This window comes from Schistocerca gregaria, chromosome 8, assembly GCF_023897955.1.
Source record: "Schistocerca gregaria isolate iqSchGreg1 chromosome 8, iqSchGreg1.2, whole genome shotgun sequence".
Lineage (NCBI taxonomy): Eukaryota > Metazoa > Arthropoda > Insecta > Orthoptera > Acrididae > Schistocerca > Schistocerca gregaria.
The window spans coordinates 194,904,036-194,923,310 of NC_064927.1; the positions used below are offsets into that span (position 1 = coordinate 194,904,036).

The 19,275-nt window shown below is 38.8% G+C and overlaps 1 protein-coding gene across 1 annotated transcript in view; it reads right to left on the minus strand.

Annotated features, from left to right (window-relative positions):
- LOC126284533 (translocation protein SEC63 homolog) overlaps positions 1-19,275 on the minus strand; it is a 150,823-nt gene that overhangs the window by 48,733 nt on the left and 82,815 nt on the right. The window contains 2 exon segments of the mRNA XM_049983531.1: positions 1,104-1,307; positions 17,101-17,248. Coding sequence (XP_049839488.1) covers positions 1,104-1,307; positions 17,101-17,248 — 352 coding nt within the window.

Below are 19,275 nucleotides of genomic sequence, written 5' to 3' on the forward strand. Positions count from 1 at the left end.
TCCCAGGTGCTGACAACATGTTTAAACATGACCTCTGGGTTTTCCTAAGTACTACTGATGCATGGATGCATCCCACCCCACCAACTCTCTCACTGCTGCAAATCAATTGCTTCCATATCTCTGTGAATAAAACAATTCCTACTATTTATCATTAACCAAACAGTCAGTGTGTGGGAATGCCACACATGGGGGCCTGGGTTCCATTCCCAGCTGGGATGGGAGATTTTCTGCCCTCAGGGACTAGGTGTTGTGCTGTCCTCATCATCATTTCATCCTCATTGTCGACGCGCAAGTCACCCAATGTGGTGTCGCACTTGATAACACTTGCACCTGGTGGCCGAACTTCCCGCCTGGGAACTCCCGGCCACTGATGCCATATGCTCATTTCCATTTCCATCATATAATATATATGCCTCTTTGCTATCATTTGCAAAAAAAAAATAAATTGTTTTGATATCTTGAACTGTTCATGAAGTATTATGACTGTTACGACCATATTATTCTAGGTACAGAAATGGGCGCTTTGAGTGCAACCATCTGCTGGATATAAAAATTAAGTTGATAATAAAACGAGATGATATTCTGCTCTCAATTTTAAATAAAATTTCGATATCTTGACCACATTTCATCCACAGCAATCTATGAGCTAAAATCAACCATATGCAAAGTTTATGCAAATCGTTTCTATCCCAGCAAACTCTTTAAAATTTTGCATAATGCTTTACTTAATTTGATGCAGCACAGTAATTATGAGAGATAATGAAAAGGAATTCAGTGCTTTTATCTGGCACACAGACTGTAACATTTGCAAACATCACATATTTCACCAAACAGCTTCTTAGTATCAGATTATAATGGCAGCTGTCTCTCAGCATAGGTAGCAGAATTAGACAAGCGGCACAGTGACAACAAAGCCACACTTCAGCACAGGATGCAGCCAAAGCACTACTAAAATAGCTGTAAGATGAAAATTTGCAAAATGATTTTTACTTATCAGAGATGAGAAATGTTGTGGTAGACAAACAGTAAAAAAGCATAAAATTCCTTATAGCAGATACAGTTTACTTACCTGTTTCTTCGCCACTGCTTCCCTCCACCTTCACCCCACTTTGTTGTTTATTTCTGCTCCTGATCTTCCTGCTCTTTTTCTTTCTCTCCTAAATCTTCCAACATCTCCTGGGGAGGAGCATGTTGTGCTGCCTTTGTATCATCCCCAAAGAGGATGCTCATGTCGTGACGTATTAGTGTTACCGTCACAGTGACAATTGCCCCTGCCGTGTAGACAGTTGGATTTTCATCATCAATCACTGCAAAATACATGAAACAAAAAAATGGTAAAATTAACATGTAAATTTTGCCATGTAAAACACAGAAAAAAAACGGCTTTGTAGACAGTTAGGAAAATTAAATATTGTTTGCTTCATTGAAGAGTGTCGCTAGCAGGTTTGGAGAATTTTAGTTGTTAAGTGTCACACCTGGTGAGCGTGTGGATGATATGGATTTGACAGCAATTATTATATGAAGGGCTACATTCTTTTATAAATGACGATTCCTTTTGTGTTATACACGTGGAATATTCAAACATGAATGACACAAGAACAGTGTCCTCTTAAAAGAAAACACTGCAGAATAATGCATAAATAGAAAACAACTTTAATTTGATGTTATAGCTATCATTAAATAAATACAGAGGGGCCCATGAAATGCAGACACACACTGATAGTTAATATCTTTGGAACAAAATGACATATCATTGCAATTTTGTGGGGTAACTTCATCCATTGTTTTCTCCACAGATCTTGGCGCATGTTTTCCAGCGGGTGACAGTGCAGCAATGAATGAAGTTAAGACTGTTATCTGAGCAATGCAAGGCGGCACTGAAGCAGTACTGGAACTACGAAATCATGATGCAGGTAGAAGGACAATGGCATGTGTATGGAACTACGCTACCAACACGTACAACAACTTATCGTATTTGGGATAAATTTGAAGCCAATGGTACTGTTCAGAATGTACATAATGAAAGGTCTGGCCAACCAAAATCATCAACTAGTCCAGCTTTCAGTGCTGATGTGTTGCGAAATTTCACTAGGTCATCTCAAAAACTTGATAGTAGGGTGCACGTAAACATGGGGTAAGATGATCAAGTATGCAACAAATTCTGAAGGCAGCAAAGTGGTAAGTGTACACCGCAAGCTTGCTGTGTGCTATGAATGAGGGTGACCCGATTTGAAGGATTTAAGTGGTCCGAAGGCATGCTATATGAGGATGAACAGTTTGCAGGGACGGTTATCTGGTTTTACGAGGCTCAATTCAAACTGAACAGTACTGTAAACTGGCACAACTGCGAATACTGGGCTCCTGAAAACCTTCGTGTTCACGTGAACAAGCATGTTAATCTACTGGGTGTTAATGGGTGGTGTGGTCTGTCATCATGTGGTTTGACTGGCCCATTCTTCTTCGAAGGTACCTTTACTGGTGAGATGTATCTTCAAACGCTGCAAATGCCGATTTTACCTGTCATCCGAAAGGTGTTTGAAAATGAAAGATTTTTCCTACAGCAAGAAGGCACTCCATCTCACCACCGCAGAGATGGCGGAGCCTATCTGGATGAAAATCTATTTGGACAATGGATAGGTCGAAGAGGGGCTGTTGAATACCCACCATGGTCTCCAGACCTTACACCACTTGACTTCTACCTATGGAGGGACCTTGAAAAATGAAGTTTATCAACACAAGTCAGATACACTGAATGAGGTACGAGAAACTACTGAGGCATCCTGTGCAGTTATCATATTAGCAACACTGATAGCCATAGTTTGGTCAATAGTTCAGCAGCATCGATGTTGTTTGGCTGCTAAAGAGATAAAATAGCCTTCTCCCGCACAAGAATTGTAATGGTATATCAGTTTGTTCCATTAATACGGACTATCAAAAACAGTACACAATTTACTGGAACCCTCTGTAACACCAACTGCTTACATATATTTATATGTGACCCTTAATTGTTACAAACAAAATATTTTAATATGTGTACATCAAGTTCAATGTAAGCAGGGGGTGGGGGTGGGGGTGGGGGGAGAGTTGCTTGAAACACTAACCTGACGAGGGGACACAACAAAGGAAGGAAATAAGTAAATAATAAGCAGAATATACTCATCATAGTTCTGGGTATATATTCATAGTTGCTGGGCAAAGTTATCCACTGTACACTCTAACATAAGCACTGAAATTTTGCAATAAATTGTGATTTTAGTGATATGTGTCCCTACTATGTGTGGTAAGAAGAAATGAGTGAACATTTCAATCACGTAATATGTAAGAAATGGTTGATTATGGATTAGGGCAGTTTTGGCTGCTTCACTACCCTGAACATAATTGTCATGATGATATCTTTATCTTCAAAAAATACAAGCCAATGATTCCACACGATACTGTGACCTCGAGACTGTTGAGGGCGCATTGGTGCAGCAGCTGTTCACTATTCCAATTAGAGTGAAAATGTGCTTCTTCATCCACCAACATTGCAGCATACAACACTACAGACTAACGAAACTACCTAGATCATTGTTCTGCTGTTTTGGGCACACTCATGCTTCAGAGAAGAGTGCATTGCTTCTTCAGAATGGAAAGAGAGACAGGCTGGGGAAAGTTAGAAGGGAGTGGCAGATCTACATTTACATCTATACTCTACAAACCACTGTGACACGCATGGCAGACGGTACATCCCACTGTACCAATTATTGGGGTTTCTTGCTGTTCCTTTCACATATGGAGCACAGGAAGAATGATTGTCTGACTGCCTCTGTGTGTGCAGCAATTATTCTAATCTTATCTTCATGATCCCTTTGTGAGTGATATGTAGGAGGTAGTAGCATATTCCTAGAGTAATTAATCAAGTTAGTTCCTTTCTCAGTATAGTCTTCGAGTTCAGTTTCTTCAGTATCTATGTGACACTCTCCCACAGGTTGCAGACTTACTGCACTTTTCCAGTATTCTATCAATAAACTGAAGTATTCCACCTGCTTTACCCGCATCTGAACTTTTGTGATCATTCCATTTCATATCTCTTCAATGTGCTATGCGAAAGTATATGTGTGAGTTGGCTGATTCCAACAGCGACTCATTGATATTATAGTAACAGGATACTACATTTTTTGTTTTATGAAGTGCAATATTTTACATTTCTGAACATTTAAAGCAAACTGAAATCTTATCAAGCTCTGGATGAATATTTATGCAGCTTATTTCAGATAGTACTTCATTACAGTTAACTGCATCAGCTGCAAAAAAATCTGGTTTCACTATTAATATTGTGTGGAAGGTCATTAGTACACAACATGAACAGCAAGCGTCCCAACACACTTCCCTGGGGCAAACCCAAAGTTACTTCTACATCTGATGATGATTCTCCAACCAAAATAATATGCTGTGTCCTCCCTACCAAAAACCCCCAATCCAGTCACAAATTTCACTTGATACCCCATTTGATCATACTTTTGACAATAATTGTAGGTGTGCTACCGTGTCAAGTGCTTTCTGGAAGTCAAGAAATAGAACTTCTACTGACTGCCTTGATCCAAAGTTTTCAATCTGTCATGTGAGAAAAGTGCAAGTTGAGTTTCACATGATCGATGTTTTCGAAATCCATGCTGGTTGGCATTGAGGTGGTCATTACGTTCAAGACACTTCATTATGTTTGAGCTTAGAATATGTTCTAAGATTCTACAACAAATCAGTGTCAAGGATATTGGACAGTTTTGTGGATCACTTCTACCACACTTCTCGTAGATGGATGTGACCTGTGCCTTTTTCCAAGAACTGGGCACAGCTTTTTGTTTGAGGCATTTACATCACATTACAGTTAGAAGAGAGGCTAACTCAGCCGCAAATTCAGAATGGAATCTGACAGGGATTCCATTGGGCCATGGAGCTTTGTTCAATTTTAACCATTTCAGCTATTTCTGAACACTACTGGCACTAATATTATGTCATTTACCTTTTAACTGGTATGAGGATTAAATTGGGGTAATTCTCCTTGGTCTACTTTTGTAAAGGAACATGGAGTTAGGTGTTTTAGTTTTTGCTTTGCTATCCTCAATGGACACTAGCTTTGATGCCACTAACAGTCTTTACATATTACCAGAGTTTATTTGGTTTCTGTGAGAGATCACTTGACAACATTCTGCTACAACAGTCATTGAAGGCATCACATATTGCTTCCTTGACGACCAAATGCATGTAATTCAACATATAACTCTATATGCTATGCTTTGTTTTACACCTATTATCCAGTAACCTCAATTTTTTTGTAAGTTTCTTTACAGTGACTGTATACCATGGAGGTTCCCTCCCATTATGAACTTTTGTACTGGATATGTATCTGCCCAGAGCATGCTCAATTATTCTTTTAAACCCGAGCAATAGTTCCTCTACATGCTCCTACCATGTGATGAAAGTTTCAAGTTCCTCACTGACATGTGACACTACCGACTTTTTATCTGGTTTACTGAACATATACATCTTTCTATTTGTTTTAGTTGTCATTTGTACTTTGGAAACATAGTTGCCTCAACTGCATCATTTTCACTGATGCCAGTTTCAATGTGAACATCCTCAAACAGGATCCAATATGTTTGCATCATAAATGAGGTTGCTAATATCTAGTAAAGGTAGTTTTCAGAGAATGCATTAAGTAAAGCTTCAAAGGATGTCTTATCATGCCCACCACTAACAAAACCATTATTTTCCCAATTAATTGTTGGATCATTAAAGTCTCCACTGATGATTACAGTATGATTGGGGAACTTACATACAAGTGAACCAAGATTTAAAGTTTCAGTTACATCAGGACATGAGTCTGGTGGGTATTACAAGGATCCAATAATCATTTTATGCCCATCCCTGATATTGAGTCTTCCCTAAACAATCTCATATGCAGCTTCAGTTACTACCTAAGTGGATTTGAGTTTCTCGTCTACTGTGACAAATACACCGCCTCCATTACCTCCTTGCCTTTGATTTCAATATATACTTAAATGTTCCTCAAAAATCTCCTTGTAATCAATTTCAGTCAAATTTCATCATTCTGTACCCTGTATTATGTAAGCTTCACTGCTCTTCACAATTTCTTCAAACTCTGGCACTTTGTTGCAAATCCTTCGCCAGTCTGCCATTAGAATTTTAATTCTCTCACCCGAGGGCAGCATTTCTTTCGATCTTACACAGGTACTTCTGGGTATTCTACAGCTATTGTTAACTGGATTGGATGGAGAGTCACATAATCTTTTTTTTTTTTTTAAAAAAAAAAACAATCTCTTGTGTGTGCCTCGCACACAGTCAACTATGTGAGTAGCAGCCTCTGATGTGTAGTGCACAGCTGACCCATTTAGGGGGACCCTAGTTCTCAACCCTATGGTGCAAGTCCGGAAAGTCGCAGTCTAGCTTGTTACAGAACTTTTGAAGTCTCTGGTTCAGTCCTTCCACTCAACACAGAACCAAACACCCACAATCAGTTCTGGGAACGCTAGTCTTCTCGACCTCCTCTGCCAGTCGTGGGAATGACCCAAGAATGACCTCGGAGCCCAGATGACAGGCATCATTTGTTCCAACGTGTGCCACAATCTCCTGTTGGTTGCATCCTGTTCCCAAAATAGCTGCTGGAATAGCTTCTCCAACATTTTAAATGAGCCCCCAGGCATACATACTGAGTGCACCTGGTGTCCTTTCCTGTCCCTTGCTGCTATTTTCCTAAGAGATACCATCACTCACTGTACATTTGATCTGCTGGCAATTAATAGACTCCTACACTTTTGCATTTGTCTCCAGCTGACACCAGACAAAACAGGTTTCTCCAAAACAGGTGGTGTGAGTCTTACTGGCTCAGTTTCAGTTTTAGTGAAGGACAGAACATCAACTTGTTGGTTAGGGGGATTTCGTACTTTCTGAAGAGGAGACAGGATTCGCAGGAGAGGATAGTCCTTGAGGCACCTATGTACTTTACTCTTGAGAGCTCTTCCAACACACCAATTCACAACAGCTACCAATCAAGGTGATTTCCAGAACAGTATTCATAGTGGTGCTGCATTTTGGCTGGTGCAATGTATTACAAGGATGTGAACAAATAACTTTAAGTCCACTAAATATCTTTTCCTCCCCATGAACCATGGACCTGGCCATTGGTGGAGAGGCTTATGTTGCAACCAAAAGCGAGGTGTATCTGTTGAGAGGTCAGACAAAGATGTGGTTTCTGAAGAGGGGCAGCAGCCTTTTCAGTAGTTGTAGGGGCAAAAGTCTGGATGATTGACTGATCTGGCCTTGTAACATTAACCAAACGGCCTTGCTGTGCTGGTACTGAGAATGGCTGAAAGCAAGGGGTAACTACAGCCGTAATTTTTCCCGAGGACATGCGGATTCACTGTGTGGTTAAATGATGATGGCATCCTCTTGGGTAAAATATTTTGGAGGTAAAATATTCACCCTTTCAGATCTCCAGGCAGGAACTACTGAGGAGGATGTCGTTATCAGGAGAAAGAAAACTGGTGTTCTACAGATCGGAGTATGGAATGTCAGATCATTTAATCGGGCAGGTAGGTTAGAAAGTTTAAAAAGGGAAATGGATAGGTTAAAGTTAGATATAGTGGGAATTAGTGAAGTTCTGTGGCAGGAGGAACAAGACTTCTGGTCAGGTAAACACAGAGTTATAAATACAAAATCAGATAGCGGTTAAGCAGGAGTAGGTTTAATAATCAATACAAGTTTATATGACAACTAGCTCCATAGATGACGAAGAGATTGATGAAATGTAGGATGAGATAAAAGAAATTATTCAGATAGAGAAGGGACACGAAAATTGAATAGCCATGGGTCACTGGAATTCGACAGCAGGAAAGGCTGGTATTACACTATCAAATTTCTTTGTCAAAGATATTTGATGGTGTAATAGGGAACTTTGTCAAATGTCATCCAATATTTGATCAAATATACAGCATCACTATAGATTTGATCAAAGAAGTTGCTTGTCTTCTGTTCACAGCAATGTAACATGTTACCACAAGGAGAGCTAGCATCGCTGCAGCGTTCTGTCATCTGTAGTGTTTTTATAAACATTGCCGGTAAATACAATTGGTATGCCAACAACTACAAAATTAATAGAGATGTATGAAGCTGATGAGGCACTTTACAACATGAGGCACAATGAATACAAAAACAGATTAGGATGATTTGAGACCTGACCTGACCCACCCCAACCCTCTCCTGTACAAGAACTCACAGTGTTACAATGAGCCTGTCTTCTGCAGATGTAGCAGTTCTTAAGTGAACATTGTGCTTTGTGATATGAAGGTATGCTTCACTGAGCATAGCTGAGTAGGATGAAATAGTGAAGGCAGAGGATCAAGTAGGCAGAAAGATGAGAACTAGTAGAAATCATCGGGTAACAGAGGATGTATTGAACTTAGTTGATGAAAGAAGATAATATAAAAATGCAGCAAATGAAGCAGGCAAAAATGAATACAAACATCTCAAAAATGAGATTGACATGAAGTGCAAAATGGCTAATCAAGGATGGCTACAGGTCAAATGTAAGGATGTAGAGGCACAGCTCACTAGTGGTAAGATAGATACTGCCTACAGGAAAATTAGAGAGACCCTTGGAGAAAAGAGAACTACTTGTATGAGTATCAAGAGCTCAGATGGAAACCGAGTTCTAAACAAAGAAGGGAAAGCAGAAAGGTGGAAGGAGTATATAGAGGGTCTATACAAAGGCGATGTACTTGAGGACAGTACTATGGAAATGGAAGAGGATGTAGGTGAAAATGAAATGGGAAATATGATACTGCGCGAGGAGTTTGATAAGGCATTGAAAGATTTAAATAGAAACAAGTTCCTGGGAGTAGACAATATTCCATTAGAACTGTTGACAGCCATGGGAGAGCCAGCCCTGACAAAACTCTACCATCTGGTGAGCAAGATGTATGAGCCCATCGAACTACCCCCACGCTTCAAGAAGAATATAATTATTCCAATCTCAAAGAAAGCAGGTGTTGACAGATATGTCAATTACCAAACTATCAGTTTAATAAGTCACAGCTGCAAAATAGTAACACGAATTATTTACAGATGAACAGAAAAATGGTAGATGTCGACCTAGGGGAAGATCAGTTTGGTTTCCGTAGAAATGTTGGAACACATGAGGCAATACTGACCCTACGACTATCTTAGAAGATAGATTAAGGAAAGGCAAACCTACATTTCTAGCATTTGTACAATTAGAGAAAGCTTTTGACAATGTTGACTGGAATACTCTCTTTCAAATTCTTAAGGTGGCAGGGGTAAAATACAGGGAGCGAAAAGCTATTTACAATTTTTACAGAAACCAGATGTCAGTTATATAAGAGTCGAGGGGGGGGTGAAAGGGAAGCAGTGGTAAGGAAGGGAGTGAGACAGGGTTATTGCCTATCCCCAATGTTATTCAATCTGTATATTGAGCAAGCAGTAAAGGAAACAAAAGAAAAATTCAGAGTAGGAATTAAAATACACGAAGAAGAAATAAAAACTTTGAGATTCGTCGAAGACATTGTAATTCTGTCAGAGACGGCAAAGGTCCTGGAAGAGCAGTTGAATGGAATGGACACTGTCTTGAAAGGAGGATAATAGATTAACATTAACAAAAGCGAAACAACGATAATGGAATGTAGTTGAATTAAATCGGGTGCTGCTGAGGGAATTAGATTAGGAAATGAGACACTTAAATTAGTACATATGTTTTGCTATTTGGAGAGCAAAATAACTGATAATGGTCGAAGTAGAGAGGATATAAAATGTAGACTGGCAATGGCAAGGAAAGCGTTTCTGAAGAAGAGAAATTTGTTAACATTGAGTATAAATTTAAGTGTCAGGAAGTCTTTTCTGAAAGTATTTGTATGGAGTGTAGCCATGTATGGAAGTGAAGCGTGGACGATAAATAGTTTGGACAAGAAGAGAATAGAAGCTTTAGAAATGTGGTGCTACAGAAGAAAGCTGAAGATTAGATAGGTAAATCACGTAACTAATGACGAGGTATTGAATAGAATTGGAGAGAAGAGAAATATGTGGTACAACTTGACTAGAAGGAGGTTTCGATTGGCAGGAAATGTTCTGAGGCATCAAGGGATCACCAATTTAGTATTGGAGGTAAGCTCGGGGGGAGGGAGTAAAAATCGTAGGGGGAGACCAAGAGATGAATACACTAAGCAGATTCAGAAGGATGTAGATTGCAGTAGGTACTGGGAGATGAAGCAGCTTGCACAATAGAGTAGCATGGAGGGCTGCATCAAACAAGTCTCTGGACTGAAGACCACAACAACGACAACAACAAATATCTTTTAAACTGTTGACTTAAAAAGTTGCTACTTACCTATAAGAATTGAAGTAAATACACAAAATGAGATTTCTATTAACGCAACACAAAACCTATGGTAAAAACTACTAGTTTCCTAAAATGTCTTGAGGTTAACTGTAGCTGTTAGAAATTTAAAAACAGAGCTAATTTAAAATAAATGCAGAATATATATAGGGCTACTCCTCTTTAAGGAAAAACTAGGTGTAATACAATGTTAGTTAGAAAATCTGCTACAGTAACTAAATCACAAATGCAAATTTGCTGCAAACTGCTTATAGATTATGCAAGGACAATTATAGCTTCCGAAAATTCTCAATAATGCCTGTTTATTTGCGTTGATGTATAATGAAGTTCAAGGGTGATTTAATGTTTGGCAGAATTTTGAACCAAAACACTGACTTCCCACGAAATAAATTACATATACAAAAGACACTTATTGGTAACTTACGAAAATATAACTTTGTAAGGATCCAAAAATTCTGAAAGTAATGCACTTCTCACATAATTGTACAGTGAAATGAGAGAGAATGACTGTTCTGATTGAAGATAGGCCTAATGTTCTCAAAATTTTTAAAAGAGCACAAGTGAGTTTAAGCCCACATCTGACAACAACAGTATGAGTTTATAGCGGCACTCGCGAATGTTTGGAAATTCAAAATACATCACAATACAAACGAGTATTGGTAAAGCAATAAAAGATTACACAGAAACAACACATACAGTAAAATATGTGAATCTAGAACTTTAAATCAGCACATGATCTTATACATGCAGTCTTGCACAAATGAAAATTCCTAAGTAGGTTTTTATATGTGAGTAAACGTGCGCACTGCACAGACTTTTCACTTAGCTGATTCTGTGCACACTACCACACCGGCATGTCTAAGAAGAACACTGCAATGCGAGTTTATCTTGATCAAAATCACTAAGATCACTTGGGTCCCGAGACACAACATATTCACCTTTAGTGAGAAGGGTAGGCATCCAGAGACCCTTAGAGCCTTTAGAAGTAAACTGAAGAATAGTTGTAAATCAGCCATCATACACGATCGAGGAGCAGAAAGGGGGAGGGGAGGGAGGGGGAAGAAATGTTCAAAATGACTGTGGTATGGTGTAGTCTGTATCAGTATTCTGACAAAAATTCCAGAAAACAAAATATCACCATTTGTGCAGTTCTCTTTGAAATGAGAGGGCAATAATGGGCACACACAGCACAACGGCAAGTCTCACATCTTAGGTTCTATGATGAATGTATTTAACAATGTAGTCCTAGAATTCCATAGTCCTTGGCATTATTCACAGCAAAACAAATGGAACGACTGAAATGTAGATAATCTGCAGTGTTACCAATTATTCATCTCAGTGAAATGAACATGTCATTCTATAAGGACAACAACAACAACAACAACAACAACAACAAGCTACTATGCTGCTGTAGCAGGTGGTAATGATTCCACCACCACCACCTTTGGTGAACCACACAGGGTTCTGGATCCTGGGGAACCTGTACCGAGATGATTGGAGATATAAGAGAATTTAAGACTGTTTTGATGTAAATGCTGAAGATTTATTTTTCTGCTTTCAATTCAAACTTCATTCTTAAGACCAAAAAACTGGAATAAACCACTGATGCCATTTCTTGAGGTCACATACTGATCGCAACAATTTAGGGATCAAGATTCATGAATGAAAATTCTTCAATCACAAGGTTATAGAATCTTCAAAGGCAAGAATGATTAACAAGCAGTAAAACCCATCCCACAATTAGACACAGATTTATTACTGTCAGGAGGAAGATTTTGGATTTGATTAGGGACTTCACCTCCCCTAACAGACAAGTCAATACTCTTTCTTTTCAGTGTGCAAGTAGAGTTTATACAATGGTGAATGTACATGCACCAATCAATCGGGCAATTAAGGAGGACCTAGAAGAAATAGGTGCATTCTCGGAGGAAACAGAAGATATCCTTTCAAAGTTACCTGACACACACATCACAATTCTGCTTGAGAATTTCAATGCCTAGCCTGACAAAGAAAGAAAACGTCATAAGATTATTGCAAACTATCGAGCGCACATGAGAACCAGTTGCAATGGGGAGACTAGTGGAGTTATGCAGAACATTCAATCTGGTTCTTAAGTCAGCTGCTTTGAAACACCGACCCAGAAAACTAAAGATCTGGACATATCCAAACTCCAACCTCGGTGAATTCCAAATTGTCCACTTCGTCATTTGATGGAAAGTGTAAGAGATCCAGAAAGTAAAGATTCTGAGAAATGCCAATGTAGACTTGGATAACTAACTTTCAAAGATCAAATAATGTAATTAGATAGATAAAAAATCTACTCACCATGTGGCGAATGGGGAACAAAGATATAAAGGTATTTAAATTTGCAAGGATTTTGATCTAGTGGCTCCTCCTTCGGGCAGAAGAGTTAAACGGAAAGGCAGAGGAGTGAAGGAAAAGAACTAGTGAGATTTAGGAAATGGTGAGAATTTGGAAAAGTTATCCAGTCCTGGATCACGGGAAACTTATCAGACGGGAAGGAAAGACTGATTTTAGGTGACTGCACCGAATGAGATTTGTAAACCTGAGAGATTAAAGGTGAAAGATAGGGTAATATGTAAGACAGATATTACTGCCAAAACATTGTGCAGGAGTTAATAATCGCAGTAATCTAAGTGCCTTGGTCGTGACAGAAGTGGGAGAACAGACAGGTCATAACATGAAAGGTGTAGAAAACTCAAAGGAAAAGAGGAAATGAATAGTTGCTGTGAAGAAATGCTGAAACCAAAGAAATTAATGTAAATTAAGGCCACATGGGTGGGGAGAACCGAGGACAGATTATAACAACAGATCCCATCTGCGCAATTCTGAGAAACTGGTGTCTGGGGAACGAATCCAGGTGACACGTGATGGAACAGGCACCGAGGTCATAACTTTCATGTTGTAGAAAATGCTCTACAACAGGCCGCCCCGTAGTTGCCGACTACAAAGCAACAACCATACTCATATCTGCCTTAGTTGATCAGCACCCATAACCCATAATACAAAGACTTCACTCCTATAATAGACACTGACCATTTCATAGATTGTCTGAATCTGTGCTCATTCCACTCCCACCACATACGCTGCTTGTCGCCACTGATGCCACCTCTCTCTATACTAGCTACCCCTATGTGCATGGTTGGTCTGCTGCTGAACATTTCCTCAGTCAGCATCCATCTGATTCCAAACTGGTGACATCCTTTCTGCTCAGCTTAATCATCTTTATGCTTACTAACTACTACTTTACCTTTGAGAGGCACACATACTAACAGATCAGGAGCGCAGTCATGAGTATCAGTAAGGCTCCTTTGTATGCCAACCTTTTCATGCCTCACTTAGTGGTGGTGGTGGTGGGATGGGCAACCCTAAGATTCATTAGCCTTCAGCTCCTAGTTTGGTTTAGACACATTGACGACTTCTTTGCCACATGGACTCATGGTAAGGCTGACCATTAAAATTCTTGGAACCTCTCAATACATTCCCCCAATTAAATTTCTCATGGTCCTATTGCAGATCCCATGTCACTTTCCTCAATTTTGATCTGATCTTCACTGAAGGTTAGCAACAGATTTCTGTTCACGTTAAACCTACTAACAAACAACAGTACTTACATTTTGACAGTTGCAATCCTTTCCATCTCAAACGTTCCCTCCCATACCATCTTGGCATTTGAGACAAGTGTATTTGTTTGGATATACATCACCATTCTCATCTCAACCCTTACTTGATGTAAGTACCCCACCAGCCCAGTTCAAAAGCAGTTTTCCTGAGCCAGCACATCCAATCCTTCCAAAAACAACACCTCTTGTCACTCAGTGTTATTCTGGTCTTGCCCATGATACCTACAATAGCTTTTCATTGCCCTCCTAATCTCCGCAGTATCCTTGTCAGACCCTATTTTTCTTCTGCATCCATTTCCTTACCCTATAGCTCCTGCCCCAGTGACTGTCTCCTCCGTGAGACTTGCCCTATTCATCCTCCTACCACCATCTATACTGATAAAACATGCACTATCTAGAGTGAGCCACCTGCAAAATGATGCGTGTCATATACCAGCTGTTATGTACATCGGTATGACTACCACCAAGTTATCCATTAGGATGAATGGGCATAGGCAGATGGTGTATACTGGCAACACACAATATGTTGGTGCAGAGCATTCTCTAGAACGTGACAGTTGTGACCTTGGTGCCCTTTCCTTACTTTCAATTCAAACACCATTCTTAAGATCAGCAAATTGAAATAAGTCACGGGTGCCTTGTCTCACCATCATATACTGATCGCCACAAAACACTAACTTATATGCTATGTTTTGGCAGTAATCTCTGTCTTGTGCATTATCCACCTTCCAACTTTAAGCTCTCACGATTCCAAATCTCGTCCAGCGCAGTCCCCAATAATTAGTCATTCCTTCCTATCCCATATGGTAAGTCTCCATTGATCTGGGATTCTGGATGATTTTTTCAAACTCACCCCATTTCTTAGATCTCACTAGTGCTTTTCCTTCACCTCTCTCCCCTCCCCTTCAACCCTTCTGCCAGAAGAAAGGGCCACGGACTCCAAAAGCTTGCAAATTTAAATACCGTTATTAGTTTGTTTGCCTCCCACTGCTTGATAAGTAGATTTTTTTATCTATCCAATGACATAATATTTTCAAAAATTGATTATTTTCATTGACTAGCAAGAAGTTTCCTCCTGAAAAAAGTGTGGCGAAGACAGGATAAGGAGCAGCCACAAATTCACCCACATGTTGGATACTTTAAATTCTGGAACTGTGAACTACTACAATAGGCTATAGTCATAAAATCTGAGGAGACTGTCTCACTCACAAAATGAAGAAAGCATGCTTGGTGGTATAACAAATGTGATTCTGTAGTACAACTACGACAAATGCTTGACAGAGATGAAATTGCCAGAAAAATAAAGCAAATAGGGTCAACTTCCTCAACAGAAGAAAATCAGCATAAAAAAGCCATCCACAGGGTGAATTCTGCACTTGGTTACAAAGCAGTTTCTATAGGCTGAGCAAGGCTTCCAGAGCGATAATACATGTAAATTCAGTAAAATCTTCAAGTACAGTCTGAACAAGTACAACGGCAGGAGTCTATGATTCAAAGATTTCAAAGGGAAGGTAGCGTATTGTGACAAAGGTAACTGCTAACTACAAGTTATTTTGAATGTCTCCACAAATACAAGATTCCAGAGACCACATTCACATACAAAAACAATCCCAACATCCATCCAAACCTCTTTCCACAAAGGAAAAAATGAGGAAGATCATCTGAGCACTGAAGTACAAACAACCACTGGGTGAACATCTGATAAATGCTGATGTGTGGAAGTATGCAAGGCAAAAGCAATCAATAAACTTGTTGCAATTATTCAACAGATTTGGGAAAGCAAAAAAATTTCAAATGGATGGACCCCTGCCATAATTCATCCACTACATAAGAAAGATGAAAGAACAGATGTGAACAACTACGATGACATATCTTTCCTGCTGACAACTCACAATATCCTTTCAAAGGCTCTACAGCATAAGGTAGAACAACAAATCAATCCACAGTTAGGGAAATATCGAAGGGTTTCAACAAAAGACGATCATGTGCTGAACAGATTGTTAATCTGAACATCATCGCTTCCAAGTGTATTTTAGAAAAAATGATCTGAGAATGACTGAAAGAGTTCAGCGGTAGAAAATCAATAAAGGCTAGTCTACAAGTACACGAATCTCACTAACCCCTGTCTAGCCTTTGCAGATCATCTAATGACCTTTTCAGATTCCAAAGATTAACCATAAAAACAGCTTAATCTATCGAGGACACAAGCAGTGAAGGCTGGACTTCAGTTCTCCTTTCAGAAGGCACTCTTTATGACGAACATAAAATAAATGCCAAGAGAACTGGAGACCCGACTACAAAAAAATTAATTGGGAAAGGAAACTTTCAATTCCTAGGTGAAAGACTCTGTGCCCACATTTAGAAACTGGAAATTGCCCTACAAACTTACTAAAGGCACCTACACTAGAAATCAATATCCTTAAATGACAAAATTACACACTGCTGCACAATTATTCGATAGGAGGCTCAGTATGAGACAGAAATTCTTACAATGAACAGGAAAGGCCTAATGGAGAAATGCAAGGCCAAAGAAAGAGAGATGAAGAAAAAAGTCCAAGGTCCTGTCAAAGAAAACAGTTAGTACAAAACACTTCACAATCATGATCTATATAAGCATGTAGAGGAGACACATGACATGATTCAAGAAAAGATTGCCTTTTATGGCCACATGACCCAAATGAATTCAGAAAGGATATCTAGAAGGATATTAACTGTCCTTCTAGTTAAAGGAACCCAAAGGAGAACTGTATAAATCTTTTAAAGATATCGTCACGTGACCTGCTTAAGAAAAAACTACGAGCACATAAAGGTTTCCAGGAAAAGCCGAAGTTGAAGATGTAGACCGAAGAGAGAAAATAACACCTCAAACAAATGCAGGAGCACCGGGTGGCAGTTGATGTCCAGGAAAAAAGAGCATTTAGTTATTATGGTCTCTAATTGATTGAAATAATGAAGGAATAATAATAATAATAATAATAATAATAATAATAATAATAATAATAATAATAATAACAGGAATCAGGCAATGACTGTAATCTGTAAAATACTCACCTTCAGATCTCACTTTAAACTCAATATAAGGCATTTTCCCTGCAACCTTCATTACATCATGGTACTGTTCATCAGAAAGATTGCGTAAAATGCTCCTCCTCTCTTCATGTTTTAATTGAGCAAACTGCTGAATTGTTTTTATATATCTCTGTAAAAGCGAACAAATATTTTATAAATTTTATAATTGCAAAGAATTCTGTACTGGATATAGTTAGATGAATCTAGAAAATTTGTACTGATGTGATAAACTATACAAAAGAAGTTTATTTAACAAAATAAAACAAGACATTATAAAATCTTTTAAAATTAATTAATGGTTTTAAAAATTTACATTAACTGTTCTTAGAATAATTAAACCACATTTATTTCTAAATAAATGTAATTATCTTTATAATCACAGACATTATTTCTACAATTAAGCAATTGCCGTTATCTCCAGCTCTACAGAAATGTTGTTTTTTCCTAACTTAATTGTTCCATTTAGGATTCGTGGGGTAGTAAATGATGTTGGACTCTCAGACAAAGGTTTGGCTAAATTTCTGTGACCTCTTAATGAATCACCAACTGATTATCTTCAGAAAATCATTCCTGATTATTAATGGAAGACCACAATAGCGAATTATTGTGGCGAGACATTAGTGGATGAATGTAAAGTATTTCTTTTTGGCTCACATTCTTCTTTTCCTTTTAAATGATGTGTAAATAATATCTTTGTCATCTCACCAAAAGAAGCTGTTACATAACATTAATGTCTGTAACATTTTAATTCTCGCCTCCCTAATATTCTGTTTACTCTGAAAGTAGAAAAAAAAAGTAGAGAAAAAATGGAGCTTACTCCTGGAACAATTGGTACATAGGCGATAAGAAGGCTTAATGAGAAGGCCACCAAACTGAATTTTTAGGCAACACATTATCATTATTCATTTTAGTGCAGAAGAGTGGCCAGTTTCAGATTCAGAACTGTCGCATAAGAGTTCAGTCAAGAACCATTGCATAACAATTCAGTCACATAGAGACCAACTTTCATGTCGAACTTAGTATCATTCACTTCATCCTATGTTTGTTGAAACAGAGATGATAACTACAAGTAAGTCATTGTACAAAAGGACTCAATCTCATCTTGTCAGCAGATCTGCATCAAAGAGTAGCAGTACCTTAAAAAGATGCATGATTATTTGTGCTTTTTGTTCATTTTAAAAGTGTGAGTGTGCTTCTGTGTTCTCTTATTTCAACGGTGCAAGTCAGCAAGATGTTCATAAAAATTCACAGTACAGAGAATCCTGTGCCTCTTTTATGCAGACTTTCTTTCCAAATTTCAGTGTTCTTATCTGTTACCTTAAGCCCAGTCGAACAGACCAGAAACCACGGTTTAAGAGAAAAAGGGTATTGCAGAGTGTGCTTTGGGCCTCATGCTGTTTCAAATGGCAACTGTGAAGAAAATGAATGAATATATATATATATATATATATATATACTATTGTTCAGTTCTGTGCAATCAACATACGAGGTATGCACTTGAGATGCACATATGCATTTTTCTTGAACTTACCTCAGGAATGCTGTGTCTTACATGAAATAAATTATCAATAGTAACTTTGAACCTGCTTCTGTAGCCCAGGTCACCAACACAGGTCTGTGCAGCAGCGCTAGACTTGAGACATAAGCCAGTTAGAATCCTAGAGGGGGAAAATTTTCCAATCAGTATTCAGCTGATAAGAGGAGGAGAGGTAGTGGGATAAGTCACCAGCCTTTGAGTCAGTGCCCTTGGTTAAGCTCCAAACCTCTCCATAGGGCTTCATGAAGTGAGGTCATCTGGCATTGTTGATGGCTGAGGGTGCTGAGCTGGGCAGTCCCCTTGTGATCTTTGACGCATTTAGGCTAGACGCTGGTACTTGCCTTTACTTTCTCCCTTCCCTTCATTCGTGACAATACAAATCCAACACTATACTGTACAAGTTCTCGTCACAGCCATCCACACAACTGACACTTCATAACAGGTCGGAGAATGCAATGGTGAAGCACCTCCATTACAACCTTGTCTAGAATGCCAACGCAGGATTCTTGCACCTGTTCCCCCTATGCTAATTCATGGAGTGGAGGATAACTTTGACTTTGAGAATATCACCCTATAAGGTAGATATACAAAAAAATTCATCCAAATATTGGAAAATGAGT